Below are 22,845 nucleotides of genomic sequence, written 5' to 3' on the forward strand. Positions count from 1 at the left end.
CTGTACAGAGATCATAACCTCCAGCTGGAAAATTCTAATCAGGCCTCCAATGTGTGAGCCACATTTAAACATATTCTTCACAGCTTTCTGGAGAAGTCGTGCTAATGAGACTGAACATATGGACCTGTGCAGGGTGTACCTTTCTCAGCTGGGATCTGAATGGGATGAATAGGAAGGATGTGATTTGCAGGCAGACGAGGTGATTTTCCCTCCATCCCGTTTGAATAGAAATATATTTCTTTATCACCAAAGTCATGATTATCATCTTAGCATAAAACACCTGGAAGCACGTTCAGTGAACTCCACCAGCGACACACACCCATACAAAGTAGATGTTTTTTGGTTGAGCATCAGACATCTCAGTGTTTTTTTCTCATGGAAACATTTCAGCTGCTGTTTCAGAGCGTCGGTACAGCAGACAGTGGCCACATGTGGCAGCCAAATTGCATAATTTCTTCAGTGTCACACATTATATAAACTGAAAAATACTATGATAGAGGCATGATGCACATACAAATACAAAAAAGTATTAAGTATAATATTAATAGTTATTCATAGTAATAATTATTTTATCTTTTAAAAATGCCTGTCTTACATAAAGTACATTTATTTGACTTACACATTCAACAGTTTGTTTGAATTTTCATTTTCAATGAAATTATTGCTTTTTAAATCAAATTTTCTCAAAAAATACAAGGCAGGAAAACGAACCATACTTCTTGATCTCTGTCAAGAAGTGAAGGAGACATTTTATCAAACACTCACATACCCGTGCTGTACTAACGCACCGAGATGTTTCATGAAAATACCTGAAGTTTGCAACATCAGATGGGAAAGAAAAGTGCACACTCCTGTTTTTCGCTGCATAACGACGCCGCTATCATTAATAAATGGAGTCCGGGGCAGAGTGGCACATCACACAGGCAGGGTGCGCAGGTGGACTTATTTTAGCTCGGCTCATTTATCATTAAAACAAGCCACTGTATAGCCAGGCATGTTGGACCACCTGCTGATGGATGAGTAGACACAAGTCAGGAGAGCCGGCGATGGCCGGCGGCCAGGACTCTCCATTAGGCAGAAGATATACTGGGAAATGTTTTAAATGCATCATAAGAGGGCGCCTATTTTTCATTTGCTGGGTGTATAAGTGATGCCAATCAAGCAGACTGTATAATAGAAAGAGCAGAGGCAGGTTTCGACTCCAGCTGCAGTCTATTTTCTCCATATTATGGTGGTGAGGCGCTGGAGTCCATCCAAGATGAGAACATGTACGGTGCAGGCCAGACAGGTCACCGGTCCATCAGATACTCCAAATTCACCTCATGTACAGCTTTTTTTTTTTTTTTTTTTTTACAGTGTGAGAAACCTTTAAGAAACCCACATGTGGACAGAAAGGCATTCAAACTCAGATTACGGAGTGTGTGCTTTACATCTGGACACAACCTCTTGTTGAGCTCAAAAAAGAAGAAAGAATGAAATATTAACAGAGCTGGAAGTGAAAAACAATAAAACATCAGTAATTTTGCAAACGAGACAGAATCAGTTAAATGGAAAAGGTGAATCCAGTTCCAGTAATGAAGGCATTTCTTCGTGGTTCATAAACTCCCAGTGAATCTGCTCCACTGCAACCAAAACACTGGAGTTACTGAAGCACAGCGAGCCGTTAAGAGATGGGATGCAGGAGGCGAGTGAGGAGAGGAGTCCAGTGAAGGAGCCGACAGGTCTGTCCTCGTCCGACTCATTCATAAACCATCGAGAGGCTCCCATTATCTGCTGGCTCCAGTTTAAATATTTTACCATGCAGACCGCAGTGCTGCCTCTCAGTGGCCGTACCTGCCGGAGCCGTGTGTGTCGGAGTGTGTGATGTTGCATTAGCAAGAGGGGATTAAAGCCTTCGAGCCATTCAGGTCTTAATTAACCCCCACTCATCACTCTCCCCTCGCCGTGGCCGGCAACAGAACAAGTCTCGATCTCGTCCTCCATCTTCTTCATGATTCATTTGTTGCCTTTTTATTTTTTCAGATGTAGCCGTTTCTGGTTTCCCCGTGTCGCTGCACTCTGCATAAAAGCAGCAGTGGGATTTTGGGATTTTCTCCATGGACTGGATTTATATGGAGGAATATAAAAGCACATATTTATCCATGTGCAGTTCAGGTCTGGCCCCCCTGGGTGGGCTGGTAGTCAGGTAAAAGGGTTCACATGAGGTATTCGGGCGGGAAGTAAGACCGTCCGTCTGGGGCCTGAGCGCCACACCGACTTTCTGTTTTGCTTTTTCGGCGCTAAAGTCAAACTCTTAACATGCTGGAGGACAACTCATCCATTTTACAGTGTGAATAACAACACGGTGCAACAGACTGCAATATAAATACTTTATATTTGAGATAACAACATGATGAAATATTTCACAGTGGCCATCAGACAGTAAAACGTATGTGGACAGTGAGATAATTCTCAGACAGTTAGTCTCTATGGTTTGCTACGCTTGTTTACATTTGCTTTTTTTTTTTTTTTTTTTTTACAAAACACCTGAAGAGAAGGAACATAAAACATCGACTGTAGTTCTCACATGCACTTTTTGGCTTCTGTTATCGCTGCAACTCTTTATTAAAAATGTACGTCAAAACAAGTGAAATACACAACCTGCGTTGCATCAGGGAGGAAGACGGAGGAGCCACCTTATCGGCGCCGCAGCAGCGAGGCGGCCAATGCGCTCGCCACGATGCGAATTTGAGAGATTATCACACTCGGGCCGTGCTGGCGTTAATCTGTTCCGCCGCCCTTGAGAAGCAGAGGCTACAGGGCGCCCAGCTGCTAAACTAAAGCCAGCGGAGGTGACGCTGCCAGGCTCAGCGGAGGGAAAACCATATACAGATACACATCTGGTGATAAGACCGAGTAATACAAAAATAATGCCACTGCGAAACAACCCGGGTATGCAGAGATGGCACAGATAAGACGCATCCAGCTCGCAATATGGCTCAGGGATGAAAAGATTTGAAGAATACACACATAAACCGGAGAGCAACACAGAAAAAAAAAACACATTAGCAATCATTAGCATTTTGACCTATCTTGTGGCTTCTGCATGCAGAGACTGTCTGAACGGCGAAGCTCCAAGCAAACCACCGCAGAGTGGACTGAACGCTGCGCTCACAGAGAAGGAAGGACAGGTAAGGAGTAACAGATGGACACAATCTGGCCGGTTGAAAAGGTGGCTGGAGGACTTAATAAGCACGTAGCTTTATTACTTAATTAAATCCTGCAGAGGGGAGTGAAAGGAAAGGTGCACTGACTGCTGATCAGCTGCTGCTGCTGCAGTGGTTTTGGAAGACGCAGCTAAGGAGACATAGGAGAAGGAACCGCAGCACACCTTCAGGCGACACAATTAAATTAGTGTTTCAATTATAAGGAAAGCCTTCATATAAAAAATGCATGAACATTTCTTTTTTTTTTTTTTGCACTTTTGGGAGGCTGGACAGGCTGAATCAAGTTTCGGTGTTTCCATAATGGCGGTGATTTCCCTTGCAGACCGATTAGACGGAGGCGGCGTCCATCAGCACTCTGGATGAGTGAGCTGAAACACGGCAGGCAGGGAAACGCAGCGGCAGGCGCGCTAATGAGACGTAAAGGACTTAATGCTGCCCACAACTTAGCCGCCACCGCAGGGAGAGCAGTGTGAGCAGAAAACATTCGTGCACTTCACGTGAACCATGCGCCGGCAAATGGAGCGCCACTGGCAGTGTTTTCTTACCGTTTCAATATTGCATTAGTTTCAACATTTCGTCACTCGGTATATTTTTTGTGCATGCGTACACACGTTTGTTTGTAGACGTGCCTGAAAGCAAATGTTTTTCACAGCTTTCTGTTGTTTTGAGTGTTCAGGGCATGGATTGGTCTCAACATTTAATTTCAATGCTCAGTATTTATGAAGGTGACAGTGTGTGTGTGTGTGTGTGTGTGTGTGTGTGTATGTGCATTTGCACAGACGGTTTTAAAGCAGCACTACACATCATACTGGCAGCTTGTTGTTATTGCAATGAAATCATGATTGACAGTAAATTATGTTTTAATACTTTTCAGTATTTTAAATGTTAAAATTCACAAATATTCAGTGACTTAATTCATAAACAGTAATGATCTCAGTTGATTTTTAATGCCAAAAATAAACATTCAAGTGTTCACCTGATATTGAGCAGCTGTTCTTTAACGCAAATATGGAGGACTTTAAGGTACATTTCACGCTCTCTGGACGTGTGATCATAGTGGGATATGCATTTACCTGCTATCATTTACGTGCTCGTGTCATCTTTATGAGGTGTGTGGTCGTATTTTTACAGGTTGTTCATGTAAATATTGCACCTTATGTGCACAAAGCGAGGTGATGCCTGTTCGCCTGGAGCAGTGCTCCTCCACATCTGGCTCTACTGTGGTTTGATTTACACATCAACGAAATCTGAACCAGCTGAAACCAGGACGGGGCAACAGTCAGAAATTTGTCGGCGTAACAAACGAATCAGAGCTGAATCTTATCAGTGAGTGCGAGCGTTTAGATGGCGATGCTGCCAAAATAATCACAGAAGTGCATTGAGCTCAGCACACTAAAAAGTTGTGAGCATTCTTCTCTATAATACACAAAACTAATCTATTCTCCAGCCATAGTCTTTCTTTTCATGATTTATACATTCAGATCCACAGACAGAACTATCTTTTTCTAAGTCGTTCATATGAGATTTCAGTTTTGCGAGGGATGATTCTCATGTTCTTGAAGCTAATCTCTTTGAGGTTTCACTTACTGAACTGAATGAATGACATCTGCAGTGAAATTGTTCACAGTATTTACTGGAATTCATCCATTTTTCTACCTGAAGAGCGTTTATGAATGCATTAAGCTGCCCGAAAAACTCATATCACTACATAATATAAGCTGGTATTCCAAGTCACTGTAACTGTTTTAGGCTAAATGCAATCAGCTCTAAGTCTGGACTCCAGGTTGTAACAAGTGAATAAATTCACTTCCAGACACTGCTGGCAGGTTCATCCTGAGTATTTTCTTTTCTTTGTGTTTGAAGAACAGGGGAACATATACCACAAAGCCAGGAGGCAATAAATAAAGGTACAAACGTATAAATGTTTTCATTAATACTGTCACGTTAAGATCATGTCAAGCTGACCTGGAGTTTGACGCGATTTTTTTAGGGTCTATAAAAACATTTTGGTTGCAGTGAAACACACCGCAGCATTCTAAAGATTCTGGTTTCCTATGTGAGAGAAATGCTTTGGTTGTCAATCAAACCAGAAAGCAACATGAACTCATCGTATGCAGACGGATGGCCTGTGTGTTTAACACCTCGAGTGTGTGTGTGTGTGTGTGTGTGTGTGTGTGTGTTGTGGTTTTGGCTTGGTGCGGTTTGCCAACAGCAAAAATCAATATCAGATCCAGAAACATTAACACGGACGCCAACACACCCATAGGCGCGCGCGCACACACACACACACACACACACACACACACACACACACACACACACACACACACACACACACACACACACACACACACACACACACACACACACACACACACACACACACACACACACACACACACACACACACACACACACACACACTCTCTACACACCATGAGAGCAGTCCAGTGAAGTGAGGAGTGCCAAACGGGGAAGTCATCACTCAGGCAGTGGATTCCAGCGCAGGGCCGCCGGGGCAGGACGGACGCGTACAGTTACCATTACAGCGGCAGAGGCGTGCTGTTAGCGAGCTGCCAGCGTGAGTGATGCTTCCCCCTCACGGCTTCCATGTTCACCGCACATCAGGAAGCCACATAATGAGGGAAATAAATAACACTAATAAAATATATAATAAAAAGCTTTGGAAAAAGCTGCCTTACCAGACTTACAGCATGTTGCCTTTAAAGCTTGATAGAAAATGTTGGTGAATTTGTTCAAGGCTGAGTTTGTTTCCTATTGGCACTTGGATGTAAACTTTTTCTTCTTTTTTTGACATTACTTGGAGTCAAGGCTGATCACTGAATGACATTCTAATGCAGACTTTGGTTTTCACTGAACATCTACCCGGGTTCTACTTGAGGGCTCCTGGACTTTCCTGCTTCTCAGCCGCCCTCAGCCCAGCTTGACTCGCGTGTCTTGGCTGTAAAGCAGCACCTGGAGCAGGATGGCCACGTCGATCAGGATCTGGACGGAACCGCAAGCCCAGAACTGAGCCGGGCTTTCGTTTATCACAAAGTAGGTGGTCTTGAAGACGTCGCCGGCCGTCCACAGCAGCACCATCTTCACACTGAAGACATACAGACACAAAGAGACACAGAGGCATTGAGATAACGTCGAAGTAAAACATCAAAGTTATGTAAGCATATTAACAGGCTGAAGCCATTTTTCTTTTTGCCTAAAAGTAAATTCAAAACAGGCAAATAGGGCCAGCTCGCCTGTCTGAATGCAAATGTACACGCCGTCTCATTTGTCTGATTTGTATTGATGAGTTTGCCAGGGTTCTGAATGAGATGTCAGTTTATTGGGATGGGTTACTCTCAGATGAAAAAGCTGAAAAGCATCCATTCATCTACCATCCATCCATCCATTAATGGGATATGTTGAGCCTGAATATAAAGTTCTATGTGCTAAATTCTAACGTCAGAAGCACTGCGGGGCACAGAAAGCACCTTGGGCTTCAGCAGCATTTTAAATCCGATATAGTTGTTGAAGTTTTAAGTTAAAAAGCTCCAAATACATAGAATAATTAAAAAAAAATGTACAAAATGTCTGGACACAAGACTCATCTTCATTTATAAATCTGATATGGAAATAGTTGATTTCTATCGTGCCAAATACAACACAGTCATTTAAAGGCACTTTTAAAGATAAAAAAATGACAATTTCACCTGAGCAAGCAGGAGAGAATGAAAATGAAAAACTCCCTTTTAAGAGGAGAACCAGAACCAGACTCTTTCAGCTGCTCTGGCTGGATTTAGAGTAAAGAAAGAAGGAACAGACAGAGTGTGTTACTGGGCTTCAAACCCTTTCAGCCCAGCAGAACACTTGGTTCTCTGCTTACTGGAGGCTCCCCGGTTTTCTAAAAGCAGAATGGGAGGCAGAGCTTTCAGCTCTCAACAATGTTTTCCTCCCCATTACAGGGTGATAATGTCAAGATTCCAGACTAAAAGGTTAGAGATGACGTCCTCGCAGTCACCCTACAGCAGGCGCTTTGAGGACAGACTGAGGAGAACACAAGTCGTCCACAACGCAGCGCTCTCCTCCACTCTTCATGATCTCTTCTCATACGGCATTGGCTTCTTTTTCCCGTCACCACACCACCGTTCTCTTCCTGCCCATCCTGCCATTCAGTCTCGACTCATTTACCACCCCGTTTCCTGAACTCGTACTCTTCCCACGTTGCCCTCCCTCCTCCCTGCTTTGTTCTCGCTCTGTGGACGGCAGAGTCCCACAGGCATGAATGTAATATGAGTTTCTTCTTTATATTAGAGCTGCCTGGGCTCGGGGACACCGCAGGACCATCCGTCATCAGAGGAACACACTGTAAGGGTGAGGCAGGGGTGAAGGGGGAAAGGAAAAGGAGAAAGACGGAGAGCCTGCAGAGGACAGCATTTATCTAGCATGCAGGGAGAGCGACAGGGCTGAGACATCACAGCCACCGTGGAGGAGGAGAGGGGCCTCTGTGGAGGAGGACGAGGGGGATGAGTGTGTGTTGGGGCAGAGGCAGCTTAATGACTGTAGGGACAGTCCCGCGCCATCCTTCAGCCGTCCTTGCAGTCCCACCAAACCCTCCCCCGGGCAGCCTTCAGGCCCTGATGAGGAACCCAAACATCAGTGGCAAAAACACTCCCGTCCCTCCACGGAGATGGAGGAGAAATGAGGACTACATTATTTAAAATGTCCTGAAATGTACCAAACGCATAAAGCATAGAAACATTATTTTCTACAGAGAAATGGAGCAACTGCAAAGTGTGATGAACTAAAGTCTTGTTCTTGAATAGATGGTATATGACTGGCAACAAAGAGAAAAACCATGTGTCAGCTGAATTAATCCGCAGAGTTGAGTTATCCTATAAAACTGGCCAAACAGCCTGAAAACACACTGCTTTTCCTCTAACGTCTTCTTAAGAAGGACCTCCCACTGTTCAGGCAGCAGGGCGGTTTTAAAGCGACGCGGTGGAAGAGTGAAAAGTTTAACTCTCAGCAGGACTTTAGCACGACTCCAATAAGCACGAAGGCTTCAATCAGTCGGCATCAAAAGAAGGAACGCAGGAGTGAAACCCAAACCACAAAGATATGAGGTGGAAAGACACACAAACACACACAACACATATAACGAACTGAAGGATACACACAAGGTACAATTAATCAACCATTTTTTTTAACTAAAGTAGAAAAAAAGTAGAGTTTCTCTGTTGTGGTGCAGAGTATACGAGATGAAAATGTCTACATGTTTACAAAAGCAAACAATTACAATGGAAAATGACTCTCCAGGTAAACTCTTTGCTTTTAACACAGTTTGGCTTCAGTTTAGTCAAGTTTGTTTTGATGAAAGTTTTTTTTTTTTTTTTTTTTTTTAATATAAAGCACATCACAAAAAGTGAAAATGTATTCAGCGCTTCTGATGTAGCAGCGAGAAGCAGAACCGGCTCTTTATGCATCAGGCTCTTTCCGTTCACTATGTATAGAAATGCCTGAGTCAGCTCCCAAACCAATCATCTGCATCCGAATGTCTGCAAACTGCTGAGAATATAGGACAGCTCTCGCGAAGAGGCAGACGTCTGCACTGGCAGTGGGATTGGCTGCCACAGAGAATATTATGTTCGCTCTCCACGGACAGTTTGTGTAGGATTAGAACCAATCTAAAGCACAAATCTTCAGTCGAATACACTGAGAAACACCGTCAAAATGATCCTATGTTTAAAAACATCTAACATCTCTAAAACGTTTGTCAGTGGATACAGGATCTGCTATCGTTACTCAGTGTTGCTTGAAATCGATGCAGCATTTCGATCTGAGGCAAAACACAGGTCCAAAAGATATCAGAGAAAAATCGAGCCAACAGCACAAAGGACAAAACACGGCTCCCCTGCTTCCTCCCACCTCCAATTTATCCCCCTCAGGCTCTGCTAATATTAATACCATTTCCATTCCTCCCAACGGAGGGTCAGGCCCCGCTGGTTTCCAGCGCGTCTCGTTTTCACCGAAGTGCTCGCTCCCACCAACCGGTTAAACTTTCGGGGTAAACACTCCAGGATTTGACTGAACTGCTCTAAAAATAAGTATGCTAAAGAATTTTGGAGTCGTCATGCTCGTGTTTCTCTCCCTCCTCGTGTCTCTAAGCTGCCAGCGCTCTGGAGGGAAAAATACTCTTTTTTTGTTCCACTGAAGTTTTTCTCTTCACAGAAGATGAGTTGAACTTCAGATTCCGCGTTTCATCTTCCCTCGCCTTTTCTTTTCTCCGTTGTCCCGCTCAACTGTCATCTTAACTTTTGGTTCCTCTGTCACTGCCTTTATTCTGCTCCTCTCTTCCACATAAAAGAGAGTTTTATATTATCATTTATTAAGACTTTTATCATTCTTGCAGCCGGGAACACTGATAAGCCACATATGAAAAACTGTATTTTGCAGTGACAGAAATCTTCATAAAACAGCATGTGTTCAGGTTTTTTTAAGAGGAAATATTGGAAATAACTAAAATTACAACAATTAAAACTAATAATAACTTTATCCTGCAACAGTAGAAGCGTTTCCACCTTCTACATGGAGCGTTTGCAACAGGTTTCATGTAAAGGAACACCCGAAACACTACGAAGGTTTCACATTTTGATTTTTTAAGCGTCATTAGTTGTTGCAGCTGCAGAGACTCACTATAACTTCTAACTATTTTCAGAAGATTTTGTTTCCATGTATTGTTTAGAGAAGGGTTTTAATCTGTTTGATGATCAGTCAACTCTGTAGTTACATTTTCAAGACATGTAGATAAATGGTGAATACTGCTGATAAACAATATAAAGTGGTGTGTGTTGTGCACGATGGAAGGAAAAGGTGATAGCTGACTTTGCTATAGGTGCACGACCACAATAATTCACGACCACGACAACTTCAATATTCATGGAAAATCCTCCTTGTCAAACGAAAACTGTGGAACTGCGATGATTGTAAATTCGCCACCAATTTAAGCTGAACATTCAGTTGCAGTTACCTTGTGTGCATATTTTACACCAAATACTTAAAAATGACTTTTATTTAAAATGCAAAAAAGATATTATGGTTATCAGTGAGTCAAATCTCACCGGTGATGTATTTATATTGATCGAAGCGCATCCAGATTCGACCTGCCATCTGTACTCTGGATGTGCTGCAGTGTGACAACAACACTTCACAGACCTCCACTGCCTCTTCAGCCCAGCAGCACCACCAGTTGTCATTATTCCTCTTCTAGAGGTATATGAAATCCGTTTTAGTTTTTCCCAAATTCCGTTTTTTCCGTTTTAATATTTCTGAATTTGGTATTTTGTTTTTTATGCTCATTTTTACCATAAAAAAAGGTGTCTGGTAAGTGGAAATGAATAAATGTCCACAATTTAAGAGGATATAACAGTCCATTTAATGTTTAAGGTCCTGCAACAAAGAAATACTTTTCAATTAGTCGCATGCGTCTTTGCGAGTCCAGTCCACGGTACGTTGACAGTATTTACAAAAAAGCTTTTCCCCTGAGGCATAAAAGTCCGTGTACTGTTCTGCTCTGTATTTAGCGCTTAGCGTGGAGTTTCATAACTTTTTCGAATGTGTGAGAGGGGAGGGAGCAACTCGCTTGGACATCGTGTTGTTGCGTCGCGTCTCGTCGCGGCTGGAATGCGAGTTCACATTTGTTTTCAATTGTATTTTGACGCAAAATCGCGGAAAGCATTTGGCGGTGTGAACGCAGCTTTAGCATGTTAGCAGCGCTGTGGAAGCGACGTACACGTTGCAGCAGCTCGGGCGGTCCCCCCGGCATGTTTGCTTTGCACTATAAGGTTCCATTTTCTCCAGAAAACTGAATTTCAGACCAGATTAGGACGAATTCCGCAATATTCCGCGTTTTATTCCAATTCCGTTTTTATTGGTCATTTCTGCGATTCCGTCCGCGATTCCGTTAACACGGATTTCATATGGCTCTACTCTTCTTTACTTTAAAAAACTGTGGATTAGATGCTGAATGATCATCAAGAATGACAGTATAACAGCAGGACCGTTGACTTGACTTCACGTGCATAAATAGAACACAAATGAACCATACGCTCGGTTTACACTTGCACGATTCTGTGGCACGCATTGCCGCGAATCGAGTCGCAAACCACTCGTAACGTGGCGTGACGTGGCGTGAAGTGTGCGTAAACCCGTCGTGACTGCGTGCCATGACGGGACGAGGATTTTGAAATGTTCAAAATTTTGGTCACGACAAAATATCGCGAACGGGCCGTGAACTATGCGCCAACTGTCCGTGAACTCCTCGTGAACGAGTCGGGACAATGAGGGAGGATGTGTGCCAGTCGTGGCCACCGGCGAGTAGCTACCCGGAAAAGGGCCCCATGTGGGGGGGTTTTCGACACACTGTCGTTGCAGCATCAAGTGTAGCGCCTTTAATTTGTCATTGAAATTGACTGATGTCAGCCGTCCGTCGGGGCCCCCTTCAGCTCGGGGCCCTCGGCAGCGCCTTCTCTGCTGCTCTTCAACACAGAGCAGCTGCAGGTACAGGCAAATTCTCTTCTCCGCAGTGATGGTGTCTCTGGCATTCGGCATGTTGTCTGTTCCACAGCAAATCCAAAAATGACCCGGGGTTGGGGAAGCCCCCTTTTTACTCGTATATGACGTGTGCAATTGCGCGCGCAACCACGTCGTGCCAATGCGGGAAGCTCGTAAACTATGCGCAAAGCATGCGTGAATGCGTCGTGCCAGTTCGCGACACTGACGGGCGCATTCGTGAACTGTCTGTGAACTGGTCGTGAAATGTCCGTGAACTGGTCGTGAACAGTGCGGGAGCCTGCCGGTTCGTGACTCCACATTGGCACGCCTTGCCACGACAACATCGTGGCAAAAAGTCGTGCAAGTGTAAACCTAGCATTGAATGCATAGTTTTTATGAATGCCTCAACTATTAAAATATTCATTTTTTTCATTACCATTATGTTTTTTGGGTATAAATTTATGATGCCAAATTCTTTTAAAAGACCAAAATCTGATTAGATGGAAAAAAATCAAGTACAGTTTAATTTCAGGTTCATCTGGAAAACATGTAATTGGAACAGAATTTGATACTAGGTCCCAAAAAGCCACACAGGAAGCTGATCTGCACCAGAGAATTATTGCTTTTTTACCATCTGATCTCAAACTTGTACGTATGATGTGAAGGTTCAATTATTGCTAATTAGACTGACACCAATGGAACTGGTATTTATTTTATCTTAACTCACCTGCAATAATGGGCAGATCTTGTTAGATAATTTAAGCGGATGTTCGCCATTGTGGCACAAAAAAAGATTAATTACAGCTGGGATTCTGTGTCAGTGCCCCTCATATTAAACCTAATGAGCTCGGCTTTACATCTGTGGTAGATTTATCCTGTGGAACCATTTAAAAGGAACATGCACACAAACTTCACAGTTTAATTGAACGAATACTACAGACAGAGATGAAGAAAACAAATAAAATAAAGGTTCAAACACTGCTTGTGGAAATGTTTTTAAAACAAATTCTGCATCTTCAACCGTTAAATCAACATTCTTCAAATGACTTATTTTCAAATTGTGCCTGTTTGTCCTTGGAACTATAAAACTTTGGTTATGTTTTGTTTTTACTGGGCTGGATCACTGGTGCTCAGTAATCTCCACTCCCTTCATTATCCTGCCCTCATCCTCCCGAGTTCAGAACTCCCCCCTTTGGCTCCGTTCTCCACTCAGGAGACAACAAACACCATTAACAAGGTTGAGTCATTAACGGTGTAATTAAGGACGATGGGTCATCCGCACACAGGAAGAGCAGCGGCGGCACGGTGGCCACACACCCCGTTCCAGGCTGGAATGTTCCCACATTCTACTGCCCGGAAGACCCAGGTTCATCTTCCAGAAATATTAACGATAACTGTCGAGCTTGGAGCTGAACAGCTGAAGAAAGACGAACTGGAGAAACAAGTGAGCTCAGTCCTGACTGAGGCAGAAACTGTACACACACACACACACACACACACAGAGCTGTAGCTGGGTTGGTCTCAGCCTGAGCACATCTCCCATTGATTACTCCTGACCTGACACCTTCATCTGAGCAGAGAGGCGAGGGCTGAGAGCCAGGGCGATACTTGGAGTGGGCGCTCCGGGAGACGTGAGGACGGCGGCGAAAAGGTAAACGATGAGAGCTGGATGACGGCGTCGACTGGGCGGCCGGGTGATGAATCTATAGTGGGCTGAGAAATGAAGCCAACCTGATAGCTGCAGAGTGACAGGACAGGCAGAGCGATAGGGAGAGTGGTGGGGGGTGGGGGGGTGGAGGGGGGTCTGATTGCACTGTGTAATGGCTGTGCAGTGTGTGAGCCTGGCAGTAATTGTGCTGTGTATTGAACGAGGGCTGTCAGGCCAGCTATTAGTTCTTCTAAGCGGCAGGACTGGACAAGTGGAACACCACTAACGGAAACAGGTCTGAGTGACATTTAGAAACAGAGACAAGATACAACGAGAGGCAGAGAGATTAAAAAAAAAAAAAAAGAAGAAGAAGAAGAAGAGGAGGGAAAGGGCGTGTGCTTTTGGTGCCATTTACTGATTTCACATCTCAATTATTTACCAAGCTGCCTGCTGCATCTTTAAATGTCACCTTGAAAAAGTGAATGTTGCAGTGATTCCTCAATGCTTCACAGCTGTCAGCGGCAGATATGCTTCATGTATGAGTTTATACTCTGCTCAGAGTTCTAGTGGTCAGCACTGTCACCGAACACCCAAACACTTTTTATATTCAGGGGTCACATGCAGTATGAATCGTAAAGTCAGGACATCATCAAACATCTGAAAAACCCCCAAATTTGACTTGTTTAGTAGAGGGAGTCGTTTGATATCACCATCATTGCAAAGTTGAATTGGAGTCACTCTCTTTGTGAATACTAATGTCACCAATGACATATCATCATGGTTTATTTTGTGCTTTCTGCTCTGCTATGAATGAAAAGTTCTGAAGCCCTAAACTCTTCTAGTCTTCATCTCTGACTGCTGTGATCTCCAGCAGTGCAACTGCAACCTTGATTCCAAAAAGAATTCTGCAATCTCTTTTTAAGTGTATTACATTTTACACATTTTTCAACCCGTTTTTGATTTAGGATTGTACAGAAAAACAGTCTGAAGCAGGATGCCAGCAGTGTTTGTTGCCGTTATGCTGAGAGTAAGCATCTACACATTTTTTAATCTTTGTCGACCAACGACAACATTTTGTATTGGAAATGAACTTCAGTTCTTTCATATGGAATTCCTCAGGATTTATCAACATGGTTTGGTATTTCATGAAGATTAATTGTTTAATTAGCTGATAAATAGAGCAACATCTTGCAACATCGCATCTTGCCAGACCCGATCTGGTTTATTCCAGCTTGTTTGTCTTTCTGCCGTCTCCCCTCACGCCTTCCACCACATCCCTGCTTCTAAATCCTTAAACCCCAAGCTCTTATGTCCTTATCCAACTTTACTCCTGTCAACAAGGGACTTATTTTCCCTTCCCAGCATCCTCTGCTGCCATTTCCTTTGCCCACTGCCCCGGAGACCACCAGATGGACAGACTGTGGTCTGGAGTACAGATGAGACGGTGAGAGCAATGTGCTGCACAACTTCATCTGAACGAATAGAAACTCAGAGTTAACTTAGAGAACCGATGCGCCGGTTTCTGGTAGGAACGTTTGAGTCTCAGAGTTACATGGAGACTGTCCTACGACCAAAAGTGAAAGCAGTGTTCTCAGAGTCCCTGTGGAGACAGCACATTTCCTACTGATCCTCCAAAATGATAAATCTGCCGATGAGCTCCGAAAAACCTCAGTGGAGGCTTTCATCTTCAGATGGGGAATCCCACTTTGTGAGTCTTAAACAGTCTCTGGGGGGAGAGGGGCAGATAGTCCACTTAATTAGTGGAGAATACTGATACAAAGCATTATGGTGAGAGACAGACTGGAGCAGCGGGGGCCGATGCTGAACGCTCCGAGGGGCTTCGGTAACCTCTTCCACTTCTTCTTCCATGCATGTTTCCATTGGGGCCATGTATTTTTCCAACGCATGCCGGCTCATGTGTGCGCCCACACACAAGGCGAGTTGGTTTAGCAGCGAGGGTGGGGGCACATCGAGAGACGGAAATCAAAGGGGCCCGACGAGAGAAGCCGAGCTGCTCTTAACCCACTAACTATGAATTATGCATGTTGATCGATCACACACAGGCAAACACGGAAAAGTTCCCAACCTGCCAGGAGAAGATGGATTCTGCCTCGCAAAACGAAGCGGACAGGAAGGAAGGAGCGCACAGAGGCGTTTGCTGCGGGATATTTCGGATGCTCCTTTGCAGCGTGCGAACAGTACAGCAGAAATTTAATAGGCATCGGCGATGACTATATCAGCTTTATTTAATTCATCTTACGTAAGGCTCGCTCAGAACTTTTCCCCTTTAGAAAGGCATGAGTTGGTGTTCATAGAAAGGCGAGTCCACACACACACACGGTATATAATGAACTCATGAAATACCTCAGTTAGTCACACAGTATAGACAAAAGGTGCTCGAATAGAGACACAGAACACCAACAGATGGAGGTAGGCGTAGATCTGCCATGTTATTAAATACAATTTTCAATAACAGTCACTATGAGGGGAAGGAAAAAAAACACAGCTGAGAGACAAAATAAAGAAGACACACAAGAGGTGTGAAGGCATACAGTCCAAGGTTCTTACCAGGGACGCTTCTGGTGACTAAATAATCAGACAACCTGTGACAACAGCAGCAGCTGTACAGCCAGCATCCCAAAAAGAAAGAAAAGATTCTGATTTTTCTCATATAAGACAGTGTTTGTCCTTGCTGCCGTCTTTCAGTTCTTCTCTCCTTTATATGACAAGTTTGATATGATGTGTTGCTTTTTTTTTAAACAGGAAAAAACCTCTGCAGGTCTGGAGAAGTCTTACTTTCTATAAGATGAAGTATAACGACCACTAACTCTTGTGCTGCTCTGGTTGTCAGAATTTTGACTTGTTTACAGAGCTGCAGGCCAAAATGATAGAACAACCCCCCACAACACCACCTCCACCTCCACCCCGGTCAGGTCGACCTCCAGAGGGTAAACCCGGGGCAGTTTCGAGGACCCCAGATTAACACGAGAGCAGCCCTACTGGATGGATCCTGTTATCTGACCTGCAACTGGAGCACAACAACTTGGTTTCCCAAGAAAGTGAAGTTATTCTGAGGTTGGTAATCCGAGCCCAGAGGCAAATGGAAAAACAGCATTACTTTCTGGACTTTTGTTGAGTTGATCGGTGTGTAAAACCTATTACTGAAAGCAAGAGGTAGTGGTGGCCTCGAGATTAGGGAAGCAAACCTATAATCACTAATTCCCTGCATGGTTCAAATCCCACCAACAATGGGTCGTTTCTCCAGGCCCCTGAGCAAGCCTTTAACCACCTCCACCTGGCAGGACATCCATATAAAATTTGCAGTAAATCAAACATGTGGACCAAAGATGGCTATACTCCTTTCACTGTAAAATTGAAATAAAGATGATACCAAATCCAACCTTCAAAAATAATACAGTGCAGAAAACCACTGTCTGGAATTAACAAGTTGTCATGTCTTATCTGATTTGATTTCTGCTCCACCAGGAAGTATGGATTTTCTATTCGTCTCCATCTGCGGGCTGTAGAGGATCCCACTGTTGATTTAACCTCGACGGTAAGTCTATTTTCTATTACTGTGACAACTGCTAGACTGCAGAAGAAAAGCTGCCACACGTGCTCTGCATACTTACACTGTGTGAGGACTGAGTTGCGAGCATGTATAAGATGCCGTCCCTCGACTACGCTTCTGTTCTGGGCTCCTGTAAAGACCGACTCCATAACCCTCATGAAAACACTTAACTACAACATTCATGAGCTGATACAGAGAACACACTCTGCTGTATAATCTTCATGCCGCGCGAGATCGGTCACTGGGTGCGGCGGCCGTCAGCCTCACACTCTGCGGGCTCTTCTGGGACGCGGCTCTAATGCACAGGTCACAAATTGCTTTGAGGTCATTCCAGTGTCTGAATCATATCCCCCAGAGTCACACTGCAAAGGTAAAGGTCCGGGCTGAAAAGGTCTCGCAGTAATGGGCACCTCAAGACAAACCCGAAACCACCATTAGGCTGCGATCATGGGGACAGAGTAATAGCAATGCTTGAAGGGTGTTACTCTGACCCAAAAGGAAGAGACGGAGTGCTGGATGTGAGGGTGTGGACCTGTGCCTGACAAAGTACAAAGCAGACACACTGAATCCACAGTGACAGACTATATTCTATACACTTCATTCCTTTGTGCGTCACTTCCTCCATGATGTGAAGGATCTGCCACTGCCGTTGTCACGATAATGAACGGCAAACTGAATTCACAGAGAAATGGAAAAGGTGGAAAAGGAAAAACAACAACACTGTATTTCTCTGCACACTTCGCTGTCAGTGGCGCCACGGGAAGCGTCTCCTCCGCCGCCGCCGAGTGACATTGTGAAGGTCGGCTCAGCTTTGGTGCCGAGCCGGGAGAGACGAGCGAGACGGGAAACAAAACAGATAAAGTTTAATGAGAGGGAAGAGAAAAACAGGAGGTGGGCTCCCCCAGGCAGCCGAGCGGAGGGCGGCGAGCAATCGCTCATTCAAACACACAGAAGCACACCGTTAATATAAACAAATCGCAACATTACCATTCGATTGCCGCCTCTACCTGAGCGATGACGGCCCCGGAATGCCATGCAGGTGACAGCTTCATTTAACAGCCAGAGTGTGTCAGATGTAATCCCAGCACACCCATAAAGTTACAGTTTAATGAATACGGAGAATAACTTTTTTCCCTGAAGTCTGGAGCTTGCGATAAAACCAATCCTTCTAACTATTTCCACAGATAACCAGCAGATATCAGTGCTCTATTAGACACTCACACCTGACTATTAACGCTACTGCTCACTCTGGTCGTTCGGTGAATGACTTTTATTTATTGTTTAACGAATTTAATTAAAGATCTGATAAATTGAAGGCAACGTTGTTGAAGACAATTCCAGAGGGTTTACTTACTTTTCCTGCTCAAAGTGAATTTCCTCATCACATTAGTCATGCTTTTCTGCCCCTCATCTCGTCCTCCACTCATTCACTGTATCCCTCCATCACCGGCCTGCTCCTTCCTCGATTTCCCTGGAGGAGTGGCGTTGAGTGCGAGTGTGGAAAAAATGTCAATAGTGGCCAGGCGGCATAATTACACAGAGTGTGATTGAACGTAGACGTCTTCAACAACCCCCCACCCCATCCTCCCATCCTCTGTCTGCACAGCTTTTTCACAGCACGCATCTTTGTGGAGCCGATCACTGGAATGAGCAGGGAAAGGTGAGCGGTCTGTGATGAAGCGATCCATACCGTCGGTGGAACGCCTCGGTAATGGGGCTCAGGGGGCCCCGACTGCACGGAAAACAGGAAACCGCTTCGCCTGAACAAGAGAGGAAGTGCTGACTGGGCGCCAAACCGTCATATCTGGGAAACAGCTTGCTCAGGCTGAACTGAACAAAGTGGGGCGTCCTTCAGCACATATGGTGGAGGTCATAACACCCGAAAAAAGTGCCGATTGGGCATTTTCCGCCCAGCAGGGTCAGCTGAGCAATTAGGCCTCTGAGATCGATGGCGAGGTTAAAAACTATCCTCTCATTTATCATCAAGATTCTCTACGAGATTTGTCACAGAGGGGCTCCGCGAAGAGGAAAGAGAGAACCCATGACTGCACAGGAGGGAGAACATGAAGACTCCACACAGAACGGTCCAGAGCCAAGAATGGAGACAGGAAAATCGATGTGAAAGACGGTCATTTTAGTTCAGCGGCCACATACGGCTCAATTTCATCTTGACTGGTCCAAACTGCTACATAGTGCCAGAATGACCTTTAGATTTAAACTTTAAAGTTTTTCTTTGTTGTTGTAGGAATTACTTGATTTGCTGAAGATATCGTTTGATATTATAGAGTTTATATATTTTCACTAAACTAAAAGGAACTATAAGGATGATTGTGTTCACGTTTTTATGTCAGGAAAATCTTTAAATTTGAATAATCGCCGTTACACAGCGTGATAGTCGCTGTGAGTGGAAAGGACAATCACTGAATGTTCAAACTCAGCAGTAAACCCCAGGGGCATGTTGAAAGCAAGAAATTACTTGGAGAGAGCACCGAAGAACAAAAATATTGTCAGAGCCATTGTTTTGTTTTTACTGAAGCTTGGTAGAAATTATGCAGGGGCCGCTGACTCACATTTCCATAGGGTGATACATGAAGTATGGGACAATATGTGGGGAATATATGTAGCTGACGTAGCCTCTGGCAAGTATCAGCAATGCAAATATGGAACAAGGCCCCTCTCACCTCATGGTTTTCTTTCAAAGGGCAGAGTAAAAAAAAAATACACACAGTTGCGCACTTGGACAACACAAAAGAGAATGGGGGAAAGAGGATAAATGAGGAATTCATTGTGAGTCACAAGCTGTTGCCATTACTGAGACCAGCATGCCCCCCCCCCCCCGCCTCAGCAGGGACTGTTTAACAGAGCCTCAAAATCCAGAAAACACATGACTTCTGATTCAAAACGACAAATATTCAAACATTATTTAGACAAGTGGCGGCTTGCTTTCAAACTATACACACTGACATTATTATTATTAAACTTTTTCACAGAGAAACTTTAGGATGACTTGAACATGTAGTCTTTTAAACAAGTCTTCACCGACAGGCTGACTGATCTTCCCTACAGGTGACACGAGTCCAGCGGAAACACGCAGCCTTCCTCCCACTGTGAGACAAGTTTTGAGTCAAATTCCAAAAACCAAACCGTCTCCAGAGAGAGTTGATACTCCAAACTTCGCTCACAGAAGCTTCCTAAATTTAGCCCTCCCTCTTTTCATTACATTCCCCTGGTATGCATGTAAAGTTGTTTCTGACTTCTCCATTTCCTGGAGCATCTACAAGAAACAAAAGATGGCAGATCATTCCTAGAGGGGAACAATGAATCATTTATGTTGTTTCTTGAGGCTTTTCTGGGGTAAATGTGACCAGCAGAGCATGTTATTACATAACGAACGCACAGAAAGCAGCGTCTCCTTGACTTAAGGGGACAATACATGCAGGAATATTTACTTTCTACTGACTTGTTCTCAGCTTAGTAAGAACTAACACATATCTCACCTCCAGCCATGCTGAAACTTCAAATGTAATGATCTGAGCTAAGATGACTTACTTTTTATTCCCCATCGGGAAAACAAGTCTGCGTCTGGACTGTGAGACTGTAAACACATTTCGATGCCCTCCATTACTTATAACTGACCACACACAGAGGCACACACACACATGCGCACAGCACATTTGTTGAAGCGATAACAGACAAGAGACACAATGAGAAAATAATGATCATAATTAGCTCGAGGCTCGGTGTTACTGGGGGACGGGGGGATGGGGGTGGGGGGGGGGGTCACCTCAGCCATCTACCTGCAGAGCTAATAAGAAAACCCACTGACCTTTAAACACTCACATTAGCTTAACGACAATTAAAAAAAAATGTTGAAATGCTACCTCAGGGTTTTCATGGGTATTAATCTTTTGCCCTCTACCTTCCTCTTTATTCAAAGTGACTGTGAATTTAAAGCAGGCACGTCCTGAACCACCTCTGCCTTCAGAGGGCTGAAGAATTAGATGAGGCGGATTTCTCGAAAGGATCTTTTGATTCTTTTAGCTGGTCTCATTTAATAAGATCTGTGACATTCACCTATTCATGCACATACTTGCAAACTGATGGTGATGAAAAACCACAGGAAGCAACTTGAATATCAGCATCTTGCTCAAGAAGAACACTTCGATGTACGATCAGAATGAGGTGAACTACTGAACTACTGCCGCCCAGCTGTCTGGGATTCAGGTTCTCTATTTTCAGATGTACACACACAACACTACAGGGTTTACTCAACCTCAACGCCGCCATAACCGGTGGGGGGGGGGGGGGGGGGCGGGCAACAGCAAGCTCAGTGCAGACGTTTGCATGTCTTCGTTTGACAAGCCTGGCCACTGCGCATGCGGCAGAAAACCTGCTGACTAAAAAGAGCGGCTGCACAGAGAGGCCCATGGCTCTCTCCGTCTTTGTGATGTATTATTAAAAGAGCACAGGGACAACCTAATGTGCAATAATTCTCTCAGAATTTCAGGATGGGGAAATAATCCTGAGACTTGGAAGCAGTGAGGACTCGGTAGAGGAGGGTTTACTGGACGTCTAACCGGATGTTTAATGACATTTAGCTCAACCAGAGCATAAGAAGGTGCTCCGGTCGGCCGAAGTGACTTTCATACTTCCTGAAAGGCTTTCTCTGACCTTGGAGCGTGCCGTACCTCATGCCTTTGGTGGAGTGGTTCTGGAAGTTTTGCAGGAGCTGCGGGAGACCCAGCATGGCTTCAAACATCACGGCCAGAGAGCCCAGAGTCTCCACGAACACGGCCGAGTCCAGCAGCAGCAGCGTGACCACTGCACACAGCACGGTGAGGCCGAAGCAGAAGAGCAGGTAGTCCTCGAACGCGCTCCATTTCCAGAAGTACTGCAAGTTCAAGTCTGAAGAAAGGCAGAGTCAAGCAAACACAATTAAATCAAATCACAATCACTGTCAACTCAACAGAAGAAGAAGAGCTAGAAAGCAAAGCGTTGGTGAGTTTAAAGGACAGGCAGCAGACAGAAGAACCTGAATACTTCATCACACAAAACAATATTGAAAATATGTCGGGCTTAAGGGTGAGGGGTGCTAATAATATGCACAGATGGAGAAAGAGAGAGAGGCAGGGCTGACAGGCGGAGATTAGAATCAGTAATGGCATTATGGGAAGAAAAAGAAGCCAGGAGGGAAAGTGTAGGAATGAGAGAGTTTCATTAAAGAATGCATAGAAATTCTGCAAAGACAGCACTCTTAAATCAATACTCCGCACACGCATAAGTGAAAGGAACAAAGACAAATGAGACACGTAATAGCTTTTACATTTCTATTCCTGTGGAATAACCCGGCCTTTAGGAATCCCGGCCTACACATTAAAGTTCATTACCTTTAGTTTGCAGCAATCCTTTCGCTAAATAACCCTATTCATCATGAGAAGCTTTCGCATGCGACTGTGAATAAAAATAAAACAAAAACACAGTAGCTACAGTCGTTTAGCTACACATTTCTGTTCTGCCACCTTCGATGGCCATGGACACACACACACACACACACACACACACACACACACACACACACACACACACACACACACACACACACACACACACACACACACACACACACACACACACACACACACACACACACACACAAGCATTGAAGATGCTTCAGACGACTTTATTAGCAGAATCATCAGAATGTCGTCACCATCCGCCATCTCCTCAATGGAGCATAATATGAGATGATCAACAGCCTCTCATTGCCTATGTATGACCATCGAGCTGCAGGGAAGCAGCTGACATCAGCTAAAGGGGATTGATGGCCGAATAAGAGCACGTTAGTTAGTGCGGTGGCTCGCTCATGACTC

General features: G+C 44.5%; 1 protein-coding gene across 2 annotated transcripts in view; it reads right to left on the reverse strand.

Moving 5' to 3' along the window:
• Positions 1-2,355: 2,355 nt before the first annotated feature.
• Positions 2,356-22,845, reverse strand: part of LOC115391771 (PQ-loop repeat-containing protein 1) — a 50,428-nt gene continuing 29,938 nt past the window's right edge. For both annotated transcript variants that reach the window (XM_030096116.1, XM_030096118.1), the window contains exons 4-5: positions 21,664-21,880; positions 2,356-6,315 (exon numbers count right to left, since the gene is read on the reverse strand). In XM_030096116.1, coding sequence (XP_029951976.1) covers positions 6,141-6,315; positions 21,664-21,880 — 392 coding nt within the window. In that variant the 3' untranslated portion in view covers positions 2,356-6,140. The remainder of the gene's footprint in view (positions 6,316-21,663; positions 21,881-22,845) is intronic.

The sequence above is a fragment of the Salarias fasciatus genome, chromosome 7 (assembly GCF_902148845.1).
Source record: "Salarias fasciatus chromosome 7, fSalaFa1.1, whole genome shotgun sequence".
NCBI lineage: Eukaryota > Metazoa > Chordata > Actinopteri > Blenniiformes > Blenniidae > Salarias > Salarias fasciatus.